General features: G+C 40.7%; 1 protein-coding gene and 1 long non-coding RNA gene across 9 annotated transcripts in view; one reads left to right on the top strand and one right to left on the bottom strand.

Moving 5' to 3' along the window:
- PALM2AKAP2 (PALM2 and AKAP2 fusion) overlaps nucleotides 1-20,035 on the bottom strand; it is a 266,499-nt gene that overhangs the window by 140,651 nt on the left and 105,813 nt on the right. For 5 of the 7 annotated variants that reach the window (XM_064404848.1, XM_064404842.1, XM_064404849.1 and 2 more), the window contains exons 4-6: nucleotides 14,231-14,345; nucleotides 13,589-13,610; nucleotides 5,402-5,503 (exon numbers count right to left, since the gene is read on the bottom strand). In XM_064404848.1, coding sequence (XP_064260918.1) covers nucleotides 5,402-5,503; nucleotides 13,589-13,610; nucleotides 14,231-14,345 — 239 coding nt within the window. The remainder of the gene's footprint in view (nucleotides 1-5,401; nucleotides 5,504-13,588; nucleotides 13,611-14,230; nucleotides 14,346-20,035) is intronic. The other 2 variants (XM_064404847.1, XM_064404841.1) reach the window with 1 other exon arrangement.
- Nucleotides 1-20,035, top strand: part of LOC135290844 (uncharacterized) — a 55,188-nt gene that overhangs the window by 5,901 nt on the left and 29,252 nt on the right. For both annotated transcript variants that reach the window (XR_010353650.1, XR_010353649.1), the window contains exon 2: nucleotides 15,455-15,521. This is a non-coding gene — a long non-coding RNA (uncharacterized LOC135290844). The remainder of the gene's footprint in view (nucleotides 1-15,454; nucleotides 15,522-20,035) is intronic.

Raw genomic sequence — 20,035 nt, 5'->3', positions numbered from 1 at the left:
CCAGCCCCAGCAGGAACTGGTTAGGACAAGTACAACACCACACAAACACCTGCATGTAGCCAGGGGACAGAGATGCCAGTGGGTGAAGCAACATTTCTCCCTCTTGAGAGTGATGCATTGCTGAAGGCTAGAGTAGGTTGCAGAAGCACCAATCTCCCCTTGACCATTGCAACCTAGGGGACTATCCCTAAGGACTGTGTTTTACCACTGCTTCAGGAGGTTTGTGGACTAGTTGTGTCCATAGCTGTCATGACCCTGGGCACAGGATGCCCATTTCCACACTAAAGTAGGGCTTACAGTTTTTTGATATCCCTCCCATGCTGGCATTTTCATGCCTGGCCTGGGCCAGCCAGAAGGGAGCTGCAAGGCTGAGACCTGAGCTCTGCTCTGAAGTGTGCAGCTGGAGACTGCAAGGCATCTGGTATGGTTGGAAACAGGAAATTAAGGCTGGAAATAAAGAAAAAACTGTTGCCCTAGGGCTGGTAGCAATTAACCTACAAAGCAATTGGTCTGAAAGAAACTTTGTCAAACAGGACCATATTGAAGCTCAGAAAGCAGCTAGCATGGATCACTCGCTCTGGACTGTCTCAGCCCAGGAACTGGTGTACAAGTGCCCTTTATGATTTTTTCAAGTGCCTCTGCTCCGAAGCCTTTAATCCAATTCATAGTGATAATTGAACAAAGAGATGCAGGTACCAAAACTACCAGTCTAGAACTTTCTAGGTGGAGTTTCTTGGGGGGGGAAGAAGAAAGGAAGAAGAATTTTGTTTATTGGCTTGGTGCCTAGGGCTTGGGTGACTGGACTCAACATTGCTTGACCTCACCAGGGCTGCTCAGGCAGATATTGTTCAATAACTTTCAACATTACAAAGGCAAAAATAGAGGCTGGCTCCTCTGTGGTGAAGATCCTAAAACTGGCATGTTTCTGGGTGCCCAGCTGAACTGAAGCTAAACTGAACCATGAGGCATCAACAGCACATTCAGAAAATAATCTCTGATGGGCAGAAGTTCCTGATTTGTCCTGAGCACCATAACTCAAAAGAGAGGGCACCATCTGCCCATTAACAGGCTGCCTGTTACCTTCTTAGAGAGAAGCAGCACCTTGAGCTCCTCTACAGCTCCTGTGCTTCTCTTTTTCTTTGAAAATTAAAAATATTATCTGGTGCATGACTTTTCATTACAGACTGGTGATTTTCATGTGAAATAGTTTAGTGCCATGTATTTGCAGTGCAGAAGAGCATGAAATCTGTCCGACCATCCCTGCTTTGATGCACAAATTTGGGTCAGTGTTGTGCATTAAAAGAAGGCCTGTACAGTAGGAATGAATTCCAAAGCAAATAGCAAAAATCTGATAGTTAAATCATGTGGACCTGGCCGTATTTGAGTTTGTGACCTTGAGGAACATGATCCTGGCAAGAAGCAAAGACAAACCTCTGAACTTTACAAGACAGAACCTTCAGCTGTTCAAGGAGTTGGTGAATGAGATCTCCTGGGAAATTGTTCTTAAGGACTGAGGGGCTGACCAGAGCTGACAAGGCTTCGAGACTACTTTTCTTAGCATGCAAGTGCTCTCTATCCCAGTGTGTAGGAAATAAACAACATAGGCTGGAAATCACCAAGGAGCTGAGCTAAAGTCACCTCCTCAAAACAAGGAGTAAGAATGCAACATCTAGCAGTGGAGGCAGGGACAGTGACCCAGGGAGAGTACAGGAATATGGTTTAATGTCAGGGGTCAGGAAAGCCAAGGCTAAGCTGGAATAGGACTTGGAAAGGATCATGAAGAGCAACAAGAAGAACTTCCGTAAGTACACAGGCTAGGAAAAAAGGCCAAGTATCTCCCTGCAAACAAGAAGAGAGAACTGGTGATAACTGATGTAGAGGAAGCTGAGATATTCAATGAGTTCTTTTGCCTCGGTCTTAACTGGATTCAGGATTCCCAATTCTCTGAAGTATCTGATCCTCTGGATGGGTGTGAGGGAAGTGAATACCCTCCCACTGCAAGTGAAGAACATGTTTGGGATCCCTTGATGAAGCTGAATAGCTACAAGTCCGTGGGACTGGATGACATGCAACCCAGAGTCCAGAGGGAACTGGCTGATATTCAAGGCCAGGCTGGATGGAGCTCTGAGCAACCTGGTCTACTGGGAGGTATCCCTGCCCCTAGCAGACAGGTTGAGGGAAAGAGATGATCTTTAAGTTCCCTTCCAAGCCAAACTAGTCAATGATTTTTTAATTCTGTGTTATTGCCAAGTTACTCTCCATCACATTTGAAAAGTCATGGTAGTCAAGTGAAGTCCCCGCTGACTGGAAAAAGGGGAACACTGCCCACATTTTTTAAAAGGGGAGAAAGGAAGAACTGGGAAACTACAGACCAGTGGGCTTCACCTTTGGGCTTAGGAAGATCATGGAGCAGATGGTCCTAGATGATGTTTAAGGAATATAAAAGATAAGGAGGTTATCTAAGGCAGCTATCATGGCTTTACTAATGGAAAATCATGCTTGATGAATCTGGGGGTCTTCTGTGATGGAATAATGGCAAAGGTCACCAAGGGAAGACCAAAAGATGTGATCTATCCAGACTTCTGTAAGGCCTTTGATATGGTCTCCCATGACATCCTTGCCTCCAAATTGGAGAGACATAGATTTGATGGATGGATGATTTGGTAGAAAAGGAACTGGCTGGCTGGCTGGAGCCAGAGAGTTGTGGTCAATGGCTCTGAGTTCAGGTGAAGGCCGGTGATGAGTGGTTTTCCTCAGGGTTCTCTCTTGGGACTTTAGTATCTTTATAAATGACATGAGCACTGAGATCCAGGGCACCCTCAGCAAATCTGCAGATGGCACAGAGCTGAGCAGGGCAGCTGACACAAAAGAAGGAAGGGATGGCACCCAGGGGGACCTGGACAATCCAGGGAAGTTGGCCTATGAGAACCTTGTGAAGTTCAACAAGTGCAAGGGCAAGGAGCTGCACCTGGATTGAGGCAATTCCAAATGTGAGGACACATTGGGAGAAGGAGTCATTGAGAGCAGCCCTGAGGAAAAGGACTTGGGGGTTCTCATGGATGAAAAGTTGGATATCAGGCAACAGTGTGCACTTGCAGCCCAGAGAGCCAATTGTATCCTGGGCTGCAGCAGAAGAAGTGTGCCCAGCAGCTTGAGGGAGGAGATTATCCCCCTCTGCTCTGCCCTGACTCTATCCACCCGGAGTACTGCACCCAGGTCTGCAATCCTTGGCACAAGACAGATATGAACATTTTTGGAGCAGATTCAGAGGAGAGCCATGAAGATGATCAGAGGGATGGAGCACCTCTCTCATGAAGACAGACTGAGAGGGCTGGAATTGTCCAGCCTGGAGAACAGAAGACTTTGTGGAGATCTTATTGCAGCCTTTCAGTACCATTAGGAGGCTTATAAAAATGAGGGAGAGGGACTTTAAAAGGGCAGATACAGACAGGACAAAGGGCAATGATTTTAAACTGAAAGAGGGCAGGTTTAAATACTCAGAGGGTGGTGAGGCATGGAACAGGTTGCCCAGAGAAGCTGTGGATGCCCCATCCCTGCAAGTTTTTGAAGGCCAGGCTGGATGGTGTCCTAAGCAACTTGATCTAGTGAATGGCATCCCTGCCCATGGCAGGTCAGCTGGAACTAGATGATCTTTAAAGTCTCTTCCAACTAAAATCTAAAATTCTATGGTTCTATATTTAAAAAGAGTTGCAAGATACATTTTGTTATCTATGGTATGGAGTAGTGTCATGTAACAATGTCTTATATATTAGGGAGACTTCAGGCAACAAGTTCTAGCACTTCTTTGAGGATGCTGTTGTAGAAAGTTAACAGGAGTGATCCTTTTGTATTTCAACTCTGGCTAATTTGCTTAAGCTTTTGACTCTGTCAACATTTTATTTTCATGTCTTCTACTGTGATTTTACTGCAAATATTTTTGGATATTGGCATGACATGTGGTTTATGACCAACCCAGGGACCACATTAAAGCCACTTGGGTAAGTAAATACATAAACATATATGAATTTCTTAGAAAGCTGTTTACCAGCAAAAGGCACTGCCATGAGAGAAGTGAATAACAGAACCTTGCTTATCTGCCTGTGTGCATGTTTGTTCTCTGTGAGAATACCTAGCAGCTCAGCTTGTCAAAGTAGTTGCAAAATGAATTAACATTGATGCCAAAATGTCTTTATTTAACCAAAGCATATTTACTGCAAAATGTGATCTGCTAATAGAATATAAAACTATGGGACAATAGAGCTGGAACTGAAAGCAGTACTTGAAGATGACAGCCAGTATTCACAAGTACAAGTTTCTGCAGAAGCTTTAATTAGAGTGAAACATGATCCAGCACTTCAGGACAAGATACCAACGTGCCAACAGAAGGATCTAGATTCTGCCTGTTTTGCAGATTCAGAGGCTTTTCTTTAAAAAAATAATCTACTTACACTTGGAGCATGTTTTAAGATGGATGGTTAAAGCCAACCTTTAAGAACATCTATTGCACACACATGATACATTTATCAAGGAGTACATTAACAAAGCTTCTGAGTCATCCAAAATATGGAAGAAATTATTACTTTCTCATTGTTCGACAAAATGGCACAAAACACACAGAAAAGCTTGCGTTAAAGACATATCAGGGTAAGCACTGGTGGAAGAAAATATTTTGGAATGGCTTGCAACAGAACTTATGGAAAAAATTACACGTCATAGCTGTGCACAGTGCCTTAGCTGCAAACATTGGTTTGCTATGCTGGTTAATCCATTTCTCAAGTAAGCCACCTTTTATCCCTTTCCTTGGGATACCTCTTAGGTAGCCACCAGCAATTCAGTCTTGACATAGGGAGTACATTATTTAGAAAACAAGAATTTTGAAAACAATAAAAATGTACAGCTTCTAACAGTATTGTTGTTACATTTAAGACACACACATAATCTGAAAAATAAGTGTTAGAAAATTTTCTGTATGACTCCAAGCACAAAACAAGCCCACCTTTTCCCAAGAAGAAAGAATGGCATACAAAGAAGTGAAAATGACATAAATATTTGAAGAACGTATGTGGTCTTGTGAGTGCCTGTCTGGAGTTGCATGGGTACAAGAGAGGACACAAAACCTTGGCCTAAATACTATATATTTGTACCAGCAGAGATGGAAAGAACTGAATGTTTCCATGTTACAAAAAAGGGTGTTTCCTACGGTACTTGTATATAGTTCAGCTACCTTGTTTTGAGAGTACTCACTGCTGTTCAAAAAGCCTTGACTTATGTACAATACACATCAATCAGTATTTCCTGGCATTTAAATGATATCAGGACACCAGACTCATTAAAGTAATATAACAAAAAGAGTTCATGGCTATTGGACTGGTATTATAATACTTTGTTCCTTGAGACTTACCAGCTACTCTGCTTGATCCGTCCCACCCAGGAACTGGCTCTGCTGTTCGTGAATAGAGGGTTGGGAGTTCAGGGATCTGGGAGTAAATGTAATTTACTGCATCTGGTGTCAGAGAACAGGAAACAGTTAGATTTGTGCTACGAGCCCTGGTGGCTTCATTGCTTAGACAGCAGAGTGTTGTCAGCCCTGACAATAGTCACTGGAGCTTTGTACTACATAATTGGATCAAAACAAACAAAGTGCAAAGTCACTGTCCTGTGATTGGTGTTCAATAGACTAGCTGAGGCAGGAGGGAATGGGTCCAGATGACTCAAACCTTATGTCAGATGAACACATAAAATTATTTGTCAGGAGGTTCTGGATTTATCAAGTCGGTGAGCTTTAAAATGGGGAGTGGGGTGGGAAAGGTAAGGAATAAACCCAGTGCATCACCCAGAATACATGACATTTCAAATAGAGATATAAAAGCCTAAAAATGCTAGTGTTGACTGAGTAGGATAAGAAACCAGCTATTTTGTACCAGTTGTTTCCAATATTAATCAGAATTTGCTTTTTTTTCTTAAAGCTAAACTTTAGCTAACAATGAAATCTTACAGAGATATTGATAGGGTAGCTGTTTTAGTTTTCAGTAAATATTATGCTCCTGCCAGTGCTGCAACGCCATTATTCCTTAATAAATCCTGAATTAGTAGAAAGCTGTCTTAAATGATTGACTTGTTTTACATTTGAGATTATGACTTATCACAAGCTAAATGTGTATTTTAAAAGAGATGTTCATAAATTTAAAAGTATTTCCTTGGAGATATTTTGTGGCTGGGTAAAATATAACTAGCATTTATTGTTCTGCTTGAATTCAGTGGCTGAGCTAAGGGCAGAGCTCAGAGGAGAGATGTGCAAATAACTGACTTAAGATCTTAAAGTTCATGCAGCAGATCAAAACAAAAAAAAAAGAAGAAAAAACCCAACCGACATTATTTCCAATAAACTGGAAATGTTTTCAGCTCTATGGAAATGGTTAAATTTATGTTCAAATATGAAATCCTATTTTGTGTGAAACAGACCATTCTTTTTCCTCCAAGGGTATTTTGCCAGTTCAATGTAAGATTTGTCAAGCCTTTGGTACTGCCTAGGTCATGTGTCATGGTAGGAGGCAAAATCTCCATTCCTTGAAGCCTCTTGTTGCTATAAGCAGGTGAGAGAGGTTAACCAGTGCAGACCATAAAAGGGAATCGGTGACATGAGAGAGAAAAGTAAATGTTCTGTTTTAACCTGCTTGACTGCACCTGGTTAAGGGAGATACTTTTATCACATTCCCTATGAGCTAACACCCATCCCAGAAAAAATACCTACACCTGGTAGTGTCCTCAGGAAGGACATAATATGCCATCTCTAATACCAAAGCTTTTTTGGCAGGAATATTGGGCCTGGTATTAGTGAAATGGTTTTACTCCCATAGCAGTCAGTGGTAGTCACCATTGCTACTGGATGCAGAAAAATAAGACCCCATGATGAAACTCCATTGCTCTTGTGGACCACTGTAGGTAAATCAGGTAAGGAATCCTCTTTCCTCCCTTCTGGTGCCAGAAAAGTAAGGCACAGAACCATAGGGCAAGTTCATTTAAAACCCCCAGAAATTTAGTACATAAATGAGTTCAATTTGTATGAGATGAATTGGAAAAAATCCCCAAGCTTGTCTAGGCAAATGGTATTTTATTTCATATTTCAAGAGAAAAATGTCAGTCTTGGCAAATGGACTTTTATAATTTCAATGCATAGTGTATCTCAAAGTTTTGTATTTTTAGAGTAGAACCTAGGAAAAATAATTGTTTAAGACCCACAGCTGACTGAGCACTGGCTAGCAACAGCTGCTTTCTTTTGCGGGGTCACTTGCCTCTAATGAGAAATTGGTACAATGCTTGGTGCTGTTGCTCTGGGAAATATCACCAGCATATGAGTAGGTCATTATTGAAAACTGAAGTAATTTCTCAGAACAAAGAAGAGGGGATTGTGTTTCTGGTCTGGGGAAAGAAGGCACTTTGTGCTCTGGAAATAGCACAAACTTAATAATTATTCATCCTACAGAGTGTCCTTTTGAAACAGTAGTTTCAGTACACACTCATCCAGTGACTGAGTGACAGATGTGTCACATGTGTTACATGTCATAATCAATGCAGACTTGAACTGCTTAAGTAATCATCCTTACTTCTTTTGCAGTTCATGAGGATTAATAGGCATGGCTAGGGTACAGTTCTTATGCAAGGACACTGCAGGAGGCAAAATTATTTGCAAATATTTATTTTTACTCCAGTGCTTATAGGGGGAACTGAGCATCGCTGACATCTAGCATTAGGGAAAATCAGTTGCACAGCTTGATGGTGAAACTCTCACTTTGATGTGGTAGATGTCTGTGTGGTAGATGTCTGTGGACCTTAGTAAGCTGTTGGGGTTTTTTTCCCCTTGTCTCCTGCTTTAGGAGACAGTACTAGGCTAAGCGTTAGATGCTGCTAGTATCAAATTAGTTTAGAAACTTCTCTGTATGTTAACTATAATAAAATAATTTAAAAATTAGCTTCAGGGCTCCAATCTGTCCTTGTCATGACAGGGAATGTTGGGAAGGCAGTGCAATTCTCATATCATTCCTTCTGAAGCTAGTGGTGGTGCCACATGTCAGAAATAGGGTAATTGACTACAAGCTGGGGTTGGTTGATTCTGCCAGCTCCTGTCTTGTGTTGCTGCCTTCCCCACCCAGCCTCCAAACAAAGCAAATATGCTCATTTCCCTTTACCTCACTGGCAACAAGGTCTCTTTGACTGAGCACCTTTAAAAGGATATAAGAGGCTAATTTTACAGGGAATGGATGAGACGCAAATTAGCATTTTGTTCATGTGAGAAGACAGAACATAAATAACATTTAAACAGACTGCATTCAATATCTTCATTTCAATCTTTGATAAGTTATTAATATCTAAGGATGACATAAAACTAGTTCTATGTCTTTTTACTACGTGCAACAAAATGAATTTTAGGAGTATGGCACTCTTTTAGATAAACAGGAAGACAAGTTCTTGGCAAAACACGTGGGGTGAGGTGATCCTTCAAGGGTGCTCACACAAAGCTAAACCTTCAGAGCTGCTCTGAATAGCTCCCACATGGAAGCTTGTGATCAAATATCAGATGGATTAATTTTCCAAGGGACATATTCTCTTTAAAAAGTCCCATACCACTAAAATTAGTGGCGGGTCTTCTGCAAATACTGACTCCCAGGGCAGGGCCGTTCCACCTATAAAGCTTTCTGGGGCTGCATGAGACTGCATCAGGAAGAACAGTGATTTTAGCCCTCCCACTATGTTTGTGAGAACATCAATGGAGGCTTTTGCTGGAAGCTGAATAATCTGGCTCTGACTTACTGAATTATGCCTTAAACAAGCTTGGGGGTTAGGATTCACAGCCAACACTTGTACATCTATAAGCAATTTGGTGGGTGAGTGCATCTATCAGAGCAGTAAGAAATGCTACCCAGCCCTTTCTGAAGGCAAGAAGCCTAAGTGCATGTATACCAATATATATAATATGGGCATGAAGCAGGAGGAACTAGAGTCTTGTGCCCAGTGTGAGAGATGCCAGAAGAATCAGAGAAACTTGGTGGGAAAACTCACATGATGAGCAGACCACAATGGATGGCAACAAAAATAATATTTTCAGAAATATAAGAAAGGAAGAAGAGGAGGTGGAGTTGCACTTTATGTGACAGATATTGTGCATATAGAGGAGAGCTGTGGAGATCATACCAGTTCTATTTAACTAATGCCTTAGGATTATGACTAGAGGGGTCATCACTAAGAAGGGTGTTATGCACTAGCCTCCCTGTCAGGATCATGAAGCCAACAAAACCTTACTGTGGCTTCTCAGTGAAGTCTTGGGCCAGCTGAGCTCAGTCTTCATGGGTGGCTTCAACTACCCACACATTTGTAGGGAAAAAAAATCCCCAAAACTGTGTACATGCCATCACGTTTGTGGAGTGTCTTTGGGACTCCTTGTTCCTATAGATGCTGAACATGCTGACTATGAGCATCACATTGCTAGATTTACTGCTTGAAAGCCAAGAAGATTTATTTGAATTACACTGGTAACCAATGAGACCTTGGATACAGTGAGCAACATTGTGGAGTTTAAGGTCCTGCTCAGAACACTGAAGGCCAGTAGTAGGAGAAAGACCTTAAATTTTGGAAAGGACAAATTTAATACGCCAAGACCCTAGCTGCAAGAGATTCCATTGGAAGCATCCAAGAAAGTCAAAGGAGTTTGTGAATGCTGAGAGTTATTTGAAAGTGTCTGGTGAAAGCACAAGAATGGTTCTATTCTCTACAAAGGCAAAGGAAGAAATCTAAACAAAATACTTCCCTGCCTTAACAATGAACTGTTAGGTGCAATTAAAAGAAGAAAAGGCAACATACTGGTAGTGGAAAGGCATCCAGTTAGCTACTGGGCACTACAAGCACCTTGCTAGGAGGATGCAGAGATGCAGTCAGGAAGGCTAAGGATCAGCTAGGACTAAAGTTGGTAAAAAATGTCAAAAAGAAAGGGCTCTTCAGTATTTGTGAGCAGTAAACAGATGGAAAGACACAAGACCACTGCTTAAGTAGTGCAGGGAAGCTGGTCACTAAAAATGGTAACAAGACACATTTCTCCTTTTTTGTCAATGAATACATAAATACACACCCAAGTGTGTGTATTTATGTTAAGCAAATGCCTGACATTTTTTTAAGGAGACTGTCTATAATATTTGAAAGATACACACTGCAGTGGATGTCCCTGATGACTAGAAGAGGCAAAAATGTCATACCACAGGAATGGACCAAAGAGGACCAAGGAAACTGGAGGCACAATGCTTCGTCCCCATGGCAAGTGACAGAATGAGAAACCATTACACACCAAAAGAAGCAGATTATTGGGAAAAACCATAATGGATTTACCATGGACAAATTGTGACAGACTAAACTAATCACCTTCTACAACATAACATCTTCTATTGACATGGGGATAGCAGTGGATGATATTTATTTAGACTTCAGCAAAGCTTTTGACACTGTTTCGCACACTATTCTCCCCGCCAAGACTTGTGTGAGATGGGTAGGAAATTGACTCACATGTCACAATCCAAGGGAGGCAATAAATGGTTTTTACTCAGGTAGCCAGAGGTGCAGTAATTCTGGCAGCTCTAGATGGAGACTGAATTTAAAAGTTATCAAAGCCTACAACTGAAAGTCAATTGCTGATGACTTTTTACAGGACATGTGGAAAGAACTCTTCAAAGAGCTGTACTTGACTCCTCTGAGGGCACACTGGTCTGTTTTTCTCTTGGGCTGCACAACTTGTCAAGATCAGAGGACAGAAAACAAGAAGAGTCTAAACAATGTTCTCATTACTAAATAATTGGGCCAGGTTTCCTAGACCACTTCTTGGCCTAATAAATGCTAATACATACAAAATTCAAATAGAGGCTTGTGCAAACTGTCCAATTACTGTAATTGTGGCTTCTGTATGTTGGCTGAAGTAGTAACAAATAGTTTGCATATGAATGGCCAAATATTGCAGAGGATGCATTTACCTCTAAGGCAAATTTAGCAGACAAAGGAGTTAGATCTTAATGTGCCTTTTATTTTATATATAAATTGAGAAATAAACATACAGACATGGAGCAAGAGCTTTCTCCTTTCCATTTGTTCAGGATGTGCATGCAGCATAGCACTGCAGCATGCGTGGTTTTGACTGCAGACTAGAGCGCCAACAAATGATGTAATGCCTAGCATCATATCAGACCTTGTTTAATGGAGAGCTTGTCAGCTGCAAGCCACTACAGAGCTGGCAGTCACAACTGAAGGTGACAGGGCCACAGGTCCTAGCCTCAGCATTTCTGCTCTACTTTCTCTTACTCAGTGATTTATGAAGGCAGTGTGTTTATACCCTGGAAAATGTAGAATTTGTGTTAATTGTGCCTGGATGATTTCAAGCTCAAATTCTCACTGCCAAACACAGCTTTTTTATTTCTATGAAAGCTGTGAAGGACAAAGAGCATCATCTGAACAGTCACAGAAGTGCTCACAACCACTTCTTCCCTTCCTTTGCTTGGACCTCTCTGGGCTCTGAACATCCTCTAGTAGTGCTTCCTGCACACTCAAAATCTCTGTCACCACAAAATTATACACAGGATCACAATGGTAAGACTAAAAAAATGTACTGTCACTGCATTTACAATAAAGGGACACAGAACAAATAAACATGAGATGTACGGACTTGGGAGTCTTTCACGATATGGCAGCAACTGAAGAAATTGCCCAAAAGGGTCATTGTTGGTTTGTGTCTCTGTTTTACACAGCCTTCCTGGGTTATCCAGTGGCTCCTACTGTTTTCCAGAGGAGAGGAGAGGAGAGGAGAGGAGAGGAGAGGAGAGGAGAGGAGAGGAGAGGAGAGGAGAGGAGAGGAGAGGAGAGGAGAGGAGAGGAGAGGAGAGGAGAGGAGAGGAGAGGAGAGGAGAGGAGAGGAGAGGAGAGGAGAGGAGAGGAGAGGAGAGGAGAGGAGAGGAGAGGAGAGGAGAGGAGAGGAGAGGAGAGGAGAGGAGAGGAGAGGAGAGGAGAGGAGAGGAGAGGAGAGGGACTGGTTCACTTAGATGTAATCCCCTGCTCTATTTGCTTGCTAGAGCAAATTGCTCTCTTTGCTTTGACATATTTTTGCAGTTCTTTGTTACCTTTCAGAAATTACAAGCTGTCCTTAATTCTGACTCAGTCTGTCAGGAAGGGACCCACTGAAAGCAGGTAAAATCTGGAGAGCATGAGGGCTCCTTTTGAACCTAATTAAATACTGCATTGCTACATATCTTCAGGGCAACTACCACTTTATAATTGTTAGCTTGGGCTTGCTTTGGTTCCTTTGCTATTGCAAGACACGTGAAGATGCAGGATGCACCTTGCAGAAGTCATAGAAGCTCCTGAGCACTTTGGTTGCTAATTCCTGCAGGCACTGCTCCTATTTAAGGTACTTACTAATGTCCATGGTGTGACTCTGCATAGGTACAACATATTTGCAAGTACCATTTTGTGGTAGCCAAATTAAAATCCTTCAGAGAGAAGAAAGACTAAGTTGTTACAATGGAACATACTATCTGGGATTTTTTTTAACCATAGCATTTAACAAAAAACTTGGATTATATTGCTAGCAGGAGTGAAAATTTCTGAATGAGGTCTTGGACTTAAAAAAAGTCCTTTTTAGTAAGTAATATTAATCACCTGGAAAAGACAGCTCCAAGTCAACTCAAATACCACATAGTAACTTCCATTGTATCCTGTTGTTTTCATGTTGGGATCATCCTACATGTTCCTCATCTACATTCACAACACAGTTGACAGCAGGTGGAGGAGGTAGTCTTAACCTCATTATTTTTTCAGTTCAAAGACATGTACTGAGAATGAGTATCTGGTGCTCATATTTATCTGCAGATGCCTTAGCATGACATCATTCTGGGGTCCTAAGGATCCTGGGGTGGCACTACAAGGGTCTCTCCAGCTTCCTGGGAACCATGTATATTATCTGTTCACGCGGACACCTAAATTTATAGCTCACACTTCGTACAGATTACACTTTGTATGACACTGAGTTAATAAGCTAGGGATTACTACATCCTCATCCAACCAAGTGAGGTTTTCCTTCTGCAAGAATCATCATGTGGAGGATATTGTTCATCAGAGAAATAATAGTTTTTTAATAGTTGTCCCTCTGTATTAGGGATAGTCCTCATAAAATTTAGCAGGTTATGAACAGAGCATGAGCACACACAACAGAGAAGATTGACCACAGAGAGGTGAGAAGGAGTCTGCAGTGCAGAGCTATCATGTGCTGAAAGGGGTCAATAACACAGAAATTGTATGATGTCTGCTTTAAGTTATTCATGCTGCTCTTTCCCTTTGTGTGAGCATAAGAAGAAGTGGAACTCTGCCAAAGCAATACTGTTTTACCACAACAGTGACGTTTGTCCTTGCATTATAGAAATACCAAAGAAAAAGGTAATGGCTCTAGCAAGGCATCAGAAACACACAACGAAGGAAAGAAACCCACTCTTTAAACTTTTGCAACAAAGCTATAGTAACAATTCGTGTTAAACCCAAAGCTATACAGTAATAAAAAGGCACTTACCACCATCCTGGTGGGAGAAACTCTGTGAAGGGAAAAAATAGGATGTTTGGTTAAACCTTTAATAGGTCAGGTTTAATTTGCTTTACATCTTGATTTTTATGCTAGGCTTGCTTTTATGGTTCCTTGGAAAATTTAAATGGGTATCTGTGATTGCTGCTGCTTGGATTTAGGTGCCATCATAGACTGGGGGAGGGGGACATGGTGCAACTAGATGAAGAGCTCTTCTTTTTGTTACAGGCTGTAATGGTTTGAAGTGGCATTTGTGGCAAATGCTACTATCTCTGGATGCAATGAGAGCAGGGGAGTTTTAAATACTCTCAGGACCCTGATGATATCTTTAAGGGGGGCTGAAAGCTCCCTTAAACCTCATGTGGTTTCCCTGCTGATAGGGAGCTAGCCTCTGAAATCCCACTTCAAAAAAAGCTAGGATGGAAGGGAAAACCCAAAAAACTCACTCAGAACAGACCTGATGCCACTGTGTCTTTTCTAGTCTTGCTTATACTGGTTTAAGCTAGGTGCTCTGCAACTGCCCTCAATCTTTCCTTAAGTGCATGAGTTGTAACCACTGCTTCCAAATGGAGCTAAGAGTATACTTTGGTTTCAATCTGTGCCCAAATGTCTTTTCTTTTTTTTTTTAAATACCTTTTGCAAGTTGTCAAAGGATTTCTCAGTCTCCTTTAGTTTCTCCAAAATTATTTGTTCTTTGGCAGATATTTGTGATTCTTCACTTTCTAATTTCTGTATTTCTTGTTCCAGTCTGTGGAAGACATACAGACATGCACACACACACAAAAATAAAATGTAAAAATTAGTTTAATGAGAGAGAGTTTCCTAGATATTAACTATGTCATCAGGAACAACTTTTCCCCTTATTATTCACAACTGATTTCCTAACACACGAAGAACCGGTGAATTATTTGTAAAACAAACAGATCTATTTACAGGAAAAACAGTGATTATCTTATCCACTTCTGCAAAAGCATATACAGATGAACCAAAAATATACTTCAGTATTCCTTCACTCCAATTCCCATAACGTCTCTGATTTTTACTTTCATTTTAAAAATCACAGTGCAGGATATAACTATGAATATGCAGTAGTATTTAGAGGAATAAGTGTCTTCTAATGTTTCCATACTCTAGACAATGAAACTGCAAATAGTTGTTGGAAAATGGCAGTCAACCAGTTGTGGTAGGAGTTTCTCTTGAACCCATATTTTGCCCACTCTCCTTTGGGATAACTATCTGTGCTTTCTACTCTTACTGCATGACACTGGGGTCCCCAGAGACTTTGGGTAATAAAATACACAGGCAGTTTAGAAATAAACTTACTCTGCTAGGCAGTAAACACAGCACTCTCATTTCTATTGTCAAGACCTAGTGGCTGAGACCTCACACCTTAAGATGAGTTGATTATGATTTGGAACACACTTTTATAGAGCTTAGATTCTCCATTACTTTAACTCAAACCTCCTTTAATTGATATGATTTATGCAGATGCAGGAATATTCCCTCTTGCCCCCATGCTTCTCCTTTTATGTGTGCCACTGTTTTTGTTTTCTCACTTTTGAAAAGAAAATTTAAAAAAAAATTATATATATATTTCTATTTAAAAAAAAATTATATAAAATAAGCCAAGATGAATACATTTGGACAGGGATAGTTACCTAAAACTTTCTTTGTCTACCAAAAGATCTGTAGCTGCTCATAGCTTGTTGAACCACATTTCGTTGAATGTGACATACCAGCATCACCCAGTACTTTCCTTACCCATGGCTGCTTGCTCCTGCCTTTCTGCCACCACTTTTCAAATGAAGGATCAGGACACAGATCCACACTAAACAACACATTTTTGCTCTTTTCCAGCCTTGGTCAGCTCAGGACTCCACTAATGCTTGCTCAATCACAAGGCAGAGAACATGGAGAAGATGAGGTAGGGAGGAGAGAAGGTGGAATTGCTTCTTTGACAGATCTGACAGATGGAGTTTTTTATGAAATTCTTGTGTTTAAATATAGATGCAGGGGTCTAACTTTAGGCACCCACCTGGGAAATTTTTCATCACTTTTTAATTGTATAATGATGGAAAATTTGTGGCACTTACTGATAATGTTTTTCATTAGAGGGAGGGAAAAGTGTTAGAGGCTCAAGTTGTTGCAGATGGAAAAAGGCAGATTTTACTCTCCCAAAGTGTGCAAATACTTAATAGTCTCAGATTCATGGTGATTTTTTGAACTGCCATTAAAGGTAACACCCTCAATCACTAAGTTGAAATGGCTTAATTGCAATAATTTAAAAGTGAACTGTTGGAAAGTACTGCTTCAATCCACTTAATCTTTCCTCCAAAATAATACAAAACATAAAAGATCAATAAAATGTAATTAAGAGTTCTCTTCTGGTGCAATAGAACAGCTTGATCCAGGATGAATATCCCCCCTCATGTTGCAATTCAGGAAGAAACTTTTCAAACTGTCCTCTTCTATGTTTACTTTTTTTTATGTTGATTTTTTTTAAAATACGTGGTGAAGTGAAAAAAATATTTTGTCACTCAGGTCAGGCATTGGCCACACTCTTGCCAAATTAAAGAACTTAGAAGTCCTCAGCTAAGTGCCTTCTTTTCCTTCTCTATCCCTTGGAATAATTTGTAGAATCACATGCATTTGTACGTTGCTGATAAAGACATTTGAAATACTCTGCTATGCTGCCTGGTGAAAACAAATCGTGTGGCTGGGTAAGTCAGGGTTTACTCACTTCTTCCCCAGTGAGTCACTAAGCAGCATTTTCAGGATATTCTGTAAATGAGTACATTTTGCTTCCTATTTTACATGGAAAGAAACTGAAAAATGGGAGTGTGTAGAAGTTAGCAACAATAAAATACAGGGAGAGGAAAGAGGCCCTTTTTTTTCAAATGAAGTGGACATTAGTAGCTTATGACAATGAAAACTGAGTATATGAGGCAACTCATTTGATGCATGGTTATAAGCAAGTAGACTCCTTGTAATTTGTGGTAATCATAAGTCACTAATTTTTTGTACACCAGCTCAGATTGGAGAAGGTCATTAATTGTTTGATCTTTCAGAGACAGTTTGATTTTAACACATGCACATGTGCACTTGGACATGCACAGATAGCAACTGATTTGTTCTATATTTTCTTACTTTCTGACTTCTTGCTCTTTTGGTTTTCCCCCTCCTGCTTCACTTCCTCAGTTTCTGCTTCCTTTGTGCCAGCCTACCCTCACCATTCAAATGAGCTGGGCAGATGAGACATTACGTTACTCTGTTACTCTGAATCTAGGTGTTCTGATTTTTGTTCTCTGTTTGTTTGTTTCTTCTGAATACCTTCTTTACTTTCTTTTAAAAGTGATACCGACAACAACTTGCTGAAGAGGAAAAAGATGGAGACAGAGCTACCAGGATTTAGAAATGTGGATGAAGCTGTTAGAAACAGGGAACTTCTGTGTGGTACTGAAGAATGCATAAAACTCATTTTATCGAGGAAAATTGCCTTTTCCTCACTGAAATCTGTACAAGTAGACTGAGAGTCACCCAGGTTCTATATAGAACGCAGAAAAATTGCAGGAAAAATACAGATCATTCATGACAGAAGATACCTGATACATAGCACAGGGGTCAGAGGTTGGTTTTTACATTGTTGCTAAATTTATATCGCTCCAAGTTGTGCTCTCTAGGCCTAAGGATTGAGGCACCTCTGCTGAGGTAACATAAATACTCAGGGTCAGAATTTCTATGTGAATTGTTGTATATTTTCTTTAGTAAACCACTTGGGTACCACAGACCTCTCTGAAAAATTTGAACATAGAGTCCTCACCACTTTTTGGGCTGTCTTTTTACATATGGTCAAGCAATACAAACATTTAAATCATGCAAACTGAAGGCTGCTTTGCATGGTTTACTATTTTAGTGAGGGTGACATAATCAGAATTGCTCAATGGTAAGGAAAAGTGCCTTATTTTTTTGATAGCAACACACAAAAGAGTAATCTGAAAAATAAATGCACTAGTATCACATCTGTTTTGAGCAACATGTTGTATAATGGCTTAAACAGTAATAAACTCATTCAGAGTGCACATGTGCACATACATATATATACACATATATATATACACAAAGACCTTACATTCTTCCTGTGTAAACATGTTAAATATCAAAGAATGGCCTTTTCTCCTCGCCCTGTTTAAAAAGGATATGCCTTAATTGCCATTTGACACCTGGCAAGGAAACTCTGTAATTCCCTTGTTCCTTAGCAGAATTCTTAGCAGATTTTGGGCTGGCCTTTGAAAGATGGCCAGTTACATAAACAACTGCAATATCTGAAGTGTTTTAGGGAAGAAAATTAAGAGAAAAAATGCAGATTCAGATAAGGCATCAGATAAAACAGACTGTTAGTATTTCTGCTTCATTGGTCCAGGCAGCTACCAGATGACTGAGATTTGCTAAACTGTTTCTATGAGAAGAAAATTGGGTCAGACGGTCTGGGGTTGCTGTGGCATGGGCAAGGGTTTTGTTTCAGTGATTTTATTAGAGTCTTATTTTCCCAAATACCACAGAAGCAAATGGGAAATTTTATCACACAGAAAGCCAAACCTGCCTTGCTGCTTGTCTGTCCTGCAGCTTTCTCTGATGGATGGCTGCCATAAGCATCGAAGAGTGTAAGAGGATTTTTGGGAGGGAGCTGTTTGTATAAGCTAGGAAGCTAAGTGACTTTCCTTCTCATGTTAACAGTGCTGCCCTGCTTTGAAGAGGAAGGAACCACAACCAGCTGAAAGGATGCTGTCTTTTGGACAGCATTTTGCTGTCATTTAGGCGACCCAGATTCCTCAGTTAATAAGATAACAGGCATCTAGGATAATAAAGGCTGGAAACGACTTTCGGAGGTCTCTAGCCCAACCTCCTGCCCAAAGCAGAGCCAGCTGTGATCAGGCCATGATCATGGCTTCTTCCAGATGGGTCTTGAAACTCCTGAATGATGGGGGAAAAATGTATTATAAGGCTACTTACAGGCCTTCTCTTTTAGACTCTGTTGCTACCGAGACCTACAAAATTCAGATCAGAACCTTACAGTACTGCAGGGGAAGGAAATGTACCAGATTGATAAAAGAAGCCCAGTCTGTGTGTTTGTTGGGATTTTGACCTAACTGGGCACTACATGAGTGTGGACAAGGCAGCCAGGGCAGCTTCTGAGAAGACCAGAGGCAGAAACAGCATATGAATTCTCCTGAAGAGATGCAGGGATATGAACCACAGGAGCTGCTAGGTAGGACAGAATACTGTATTTTAGGTGACAATAAGGGGAGTTAAGCAAGTAGATCTAAGAGGTGAAGAGGCAGAAGGCGAGGTTTGGAACTGTGTACATTTACATTAGCACTCAGTACCCAGCAAACATTGTGCTTGGATACAGGACTCTGTTTTGTGCTCTGAAGGTGCTGAATGCACTTTCTCAAGTGAAGGATTTCCTCTGTTTCTTGTGTTTCCCACACTGAGATGTTGAAACCCACAAATCTGGCCTATCATTTTCCTCTTTGCTTAAAAGCAGAGGCTGTTCTGGACCCCAGGAGAGACCCTGAGCATGGTCCTGCGGGACATTCACAGAGTGAATGCAGAGCTGATGCAGAGTCACACTGGTTTGAACACACAAATCCTAAGTCAGCAGAACTATGCGTGAAGAAAACAGCCTTCTCTATCCAGTTAATTAATTCTAGCAGACACAGACTTCTAGAGATATCTACATTCGGCTTAGCAGTGTTTTGTTTTTCAGGGTAGGAGAGTAACAACATTATAAACAGGGAGAACAGCTGCAGGTTTATGAACCAGTTTCTTTAGCCTGTGCTAACTATGCATTTGGGGTTGTACCTGAGAAAGACTCAAACAATTTCTGCAGTGAAAACAGAAATGTAATAAAAATTATGTCTGCAGCATACACACTGGCATGTCAGTGGAAAAAGAACATTCATCAGAAGTAACAAGGAAAGTATACAAGTATTCAGAACTTAAGAGAAAAACAGGAAAGACCTAATCACAGTAAACACTTGAAGGGAAAAGGTGACGGATGCATATGTGGAGTGGGGGATGGTTTGAATTTAACTGATTATTTTGCTACTTCTTGACTGATACCATAAATCAAGTTGATATAAAAGCCACAAATAAAGCAGTAATTTGTATCAGCTCTCTCAGAGCTGAACATCGTGAGGTGTTACAGCCGTTATTAAAATGGCAGAGTCACAAGTAGAAGACTACAACAAACCCCTGATATTTACTGAACAGAGAATTAAACACCAAGTTTAGGGATAACTGTGCTTGCCTGAATGGATGAAACTGATCTCTACATTCTCTCTGTACCTTTGGATTTTGCCTTCCTGTATCTTTTGACCACATGTCAAAACCAGAAACTGAAACTTTACATGTAAGGTTCATCCTCCAGGAAGTACA

The sequence above is a fragment of the Passer domesticus genome, chromosome Z (assembly GCF_036417665.1).
Source record: "Passer domesticus isolate bPasDom1 chromosome Z, bPasDom1.hap1, whole genome shotgun sequence".
NCBI classification, from domain to species: domain Eukaryota; kingdom Metazoa; phylum Chordata; class Aves; order Passeriformes; family Passeridae; genus Passer; species Passer domesticus.
This window is presented reverse-complemented; position numbering and strand designations above follow the sequence as displayed.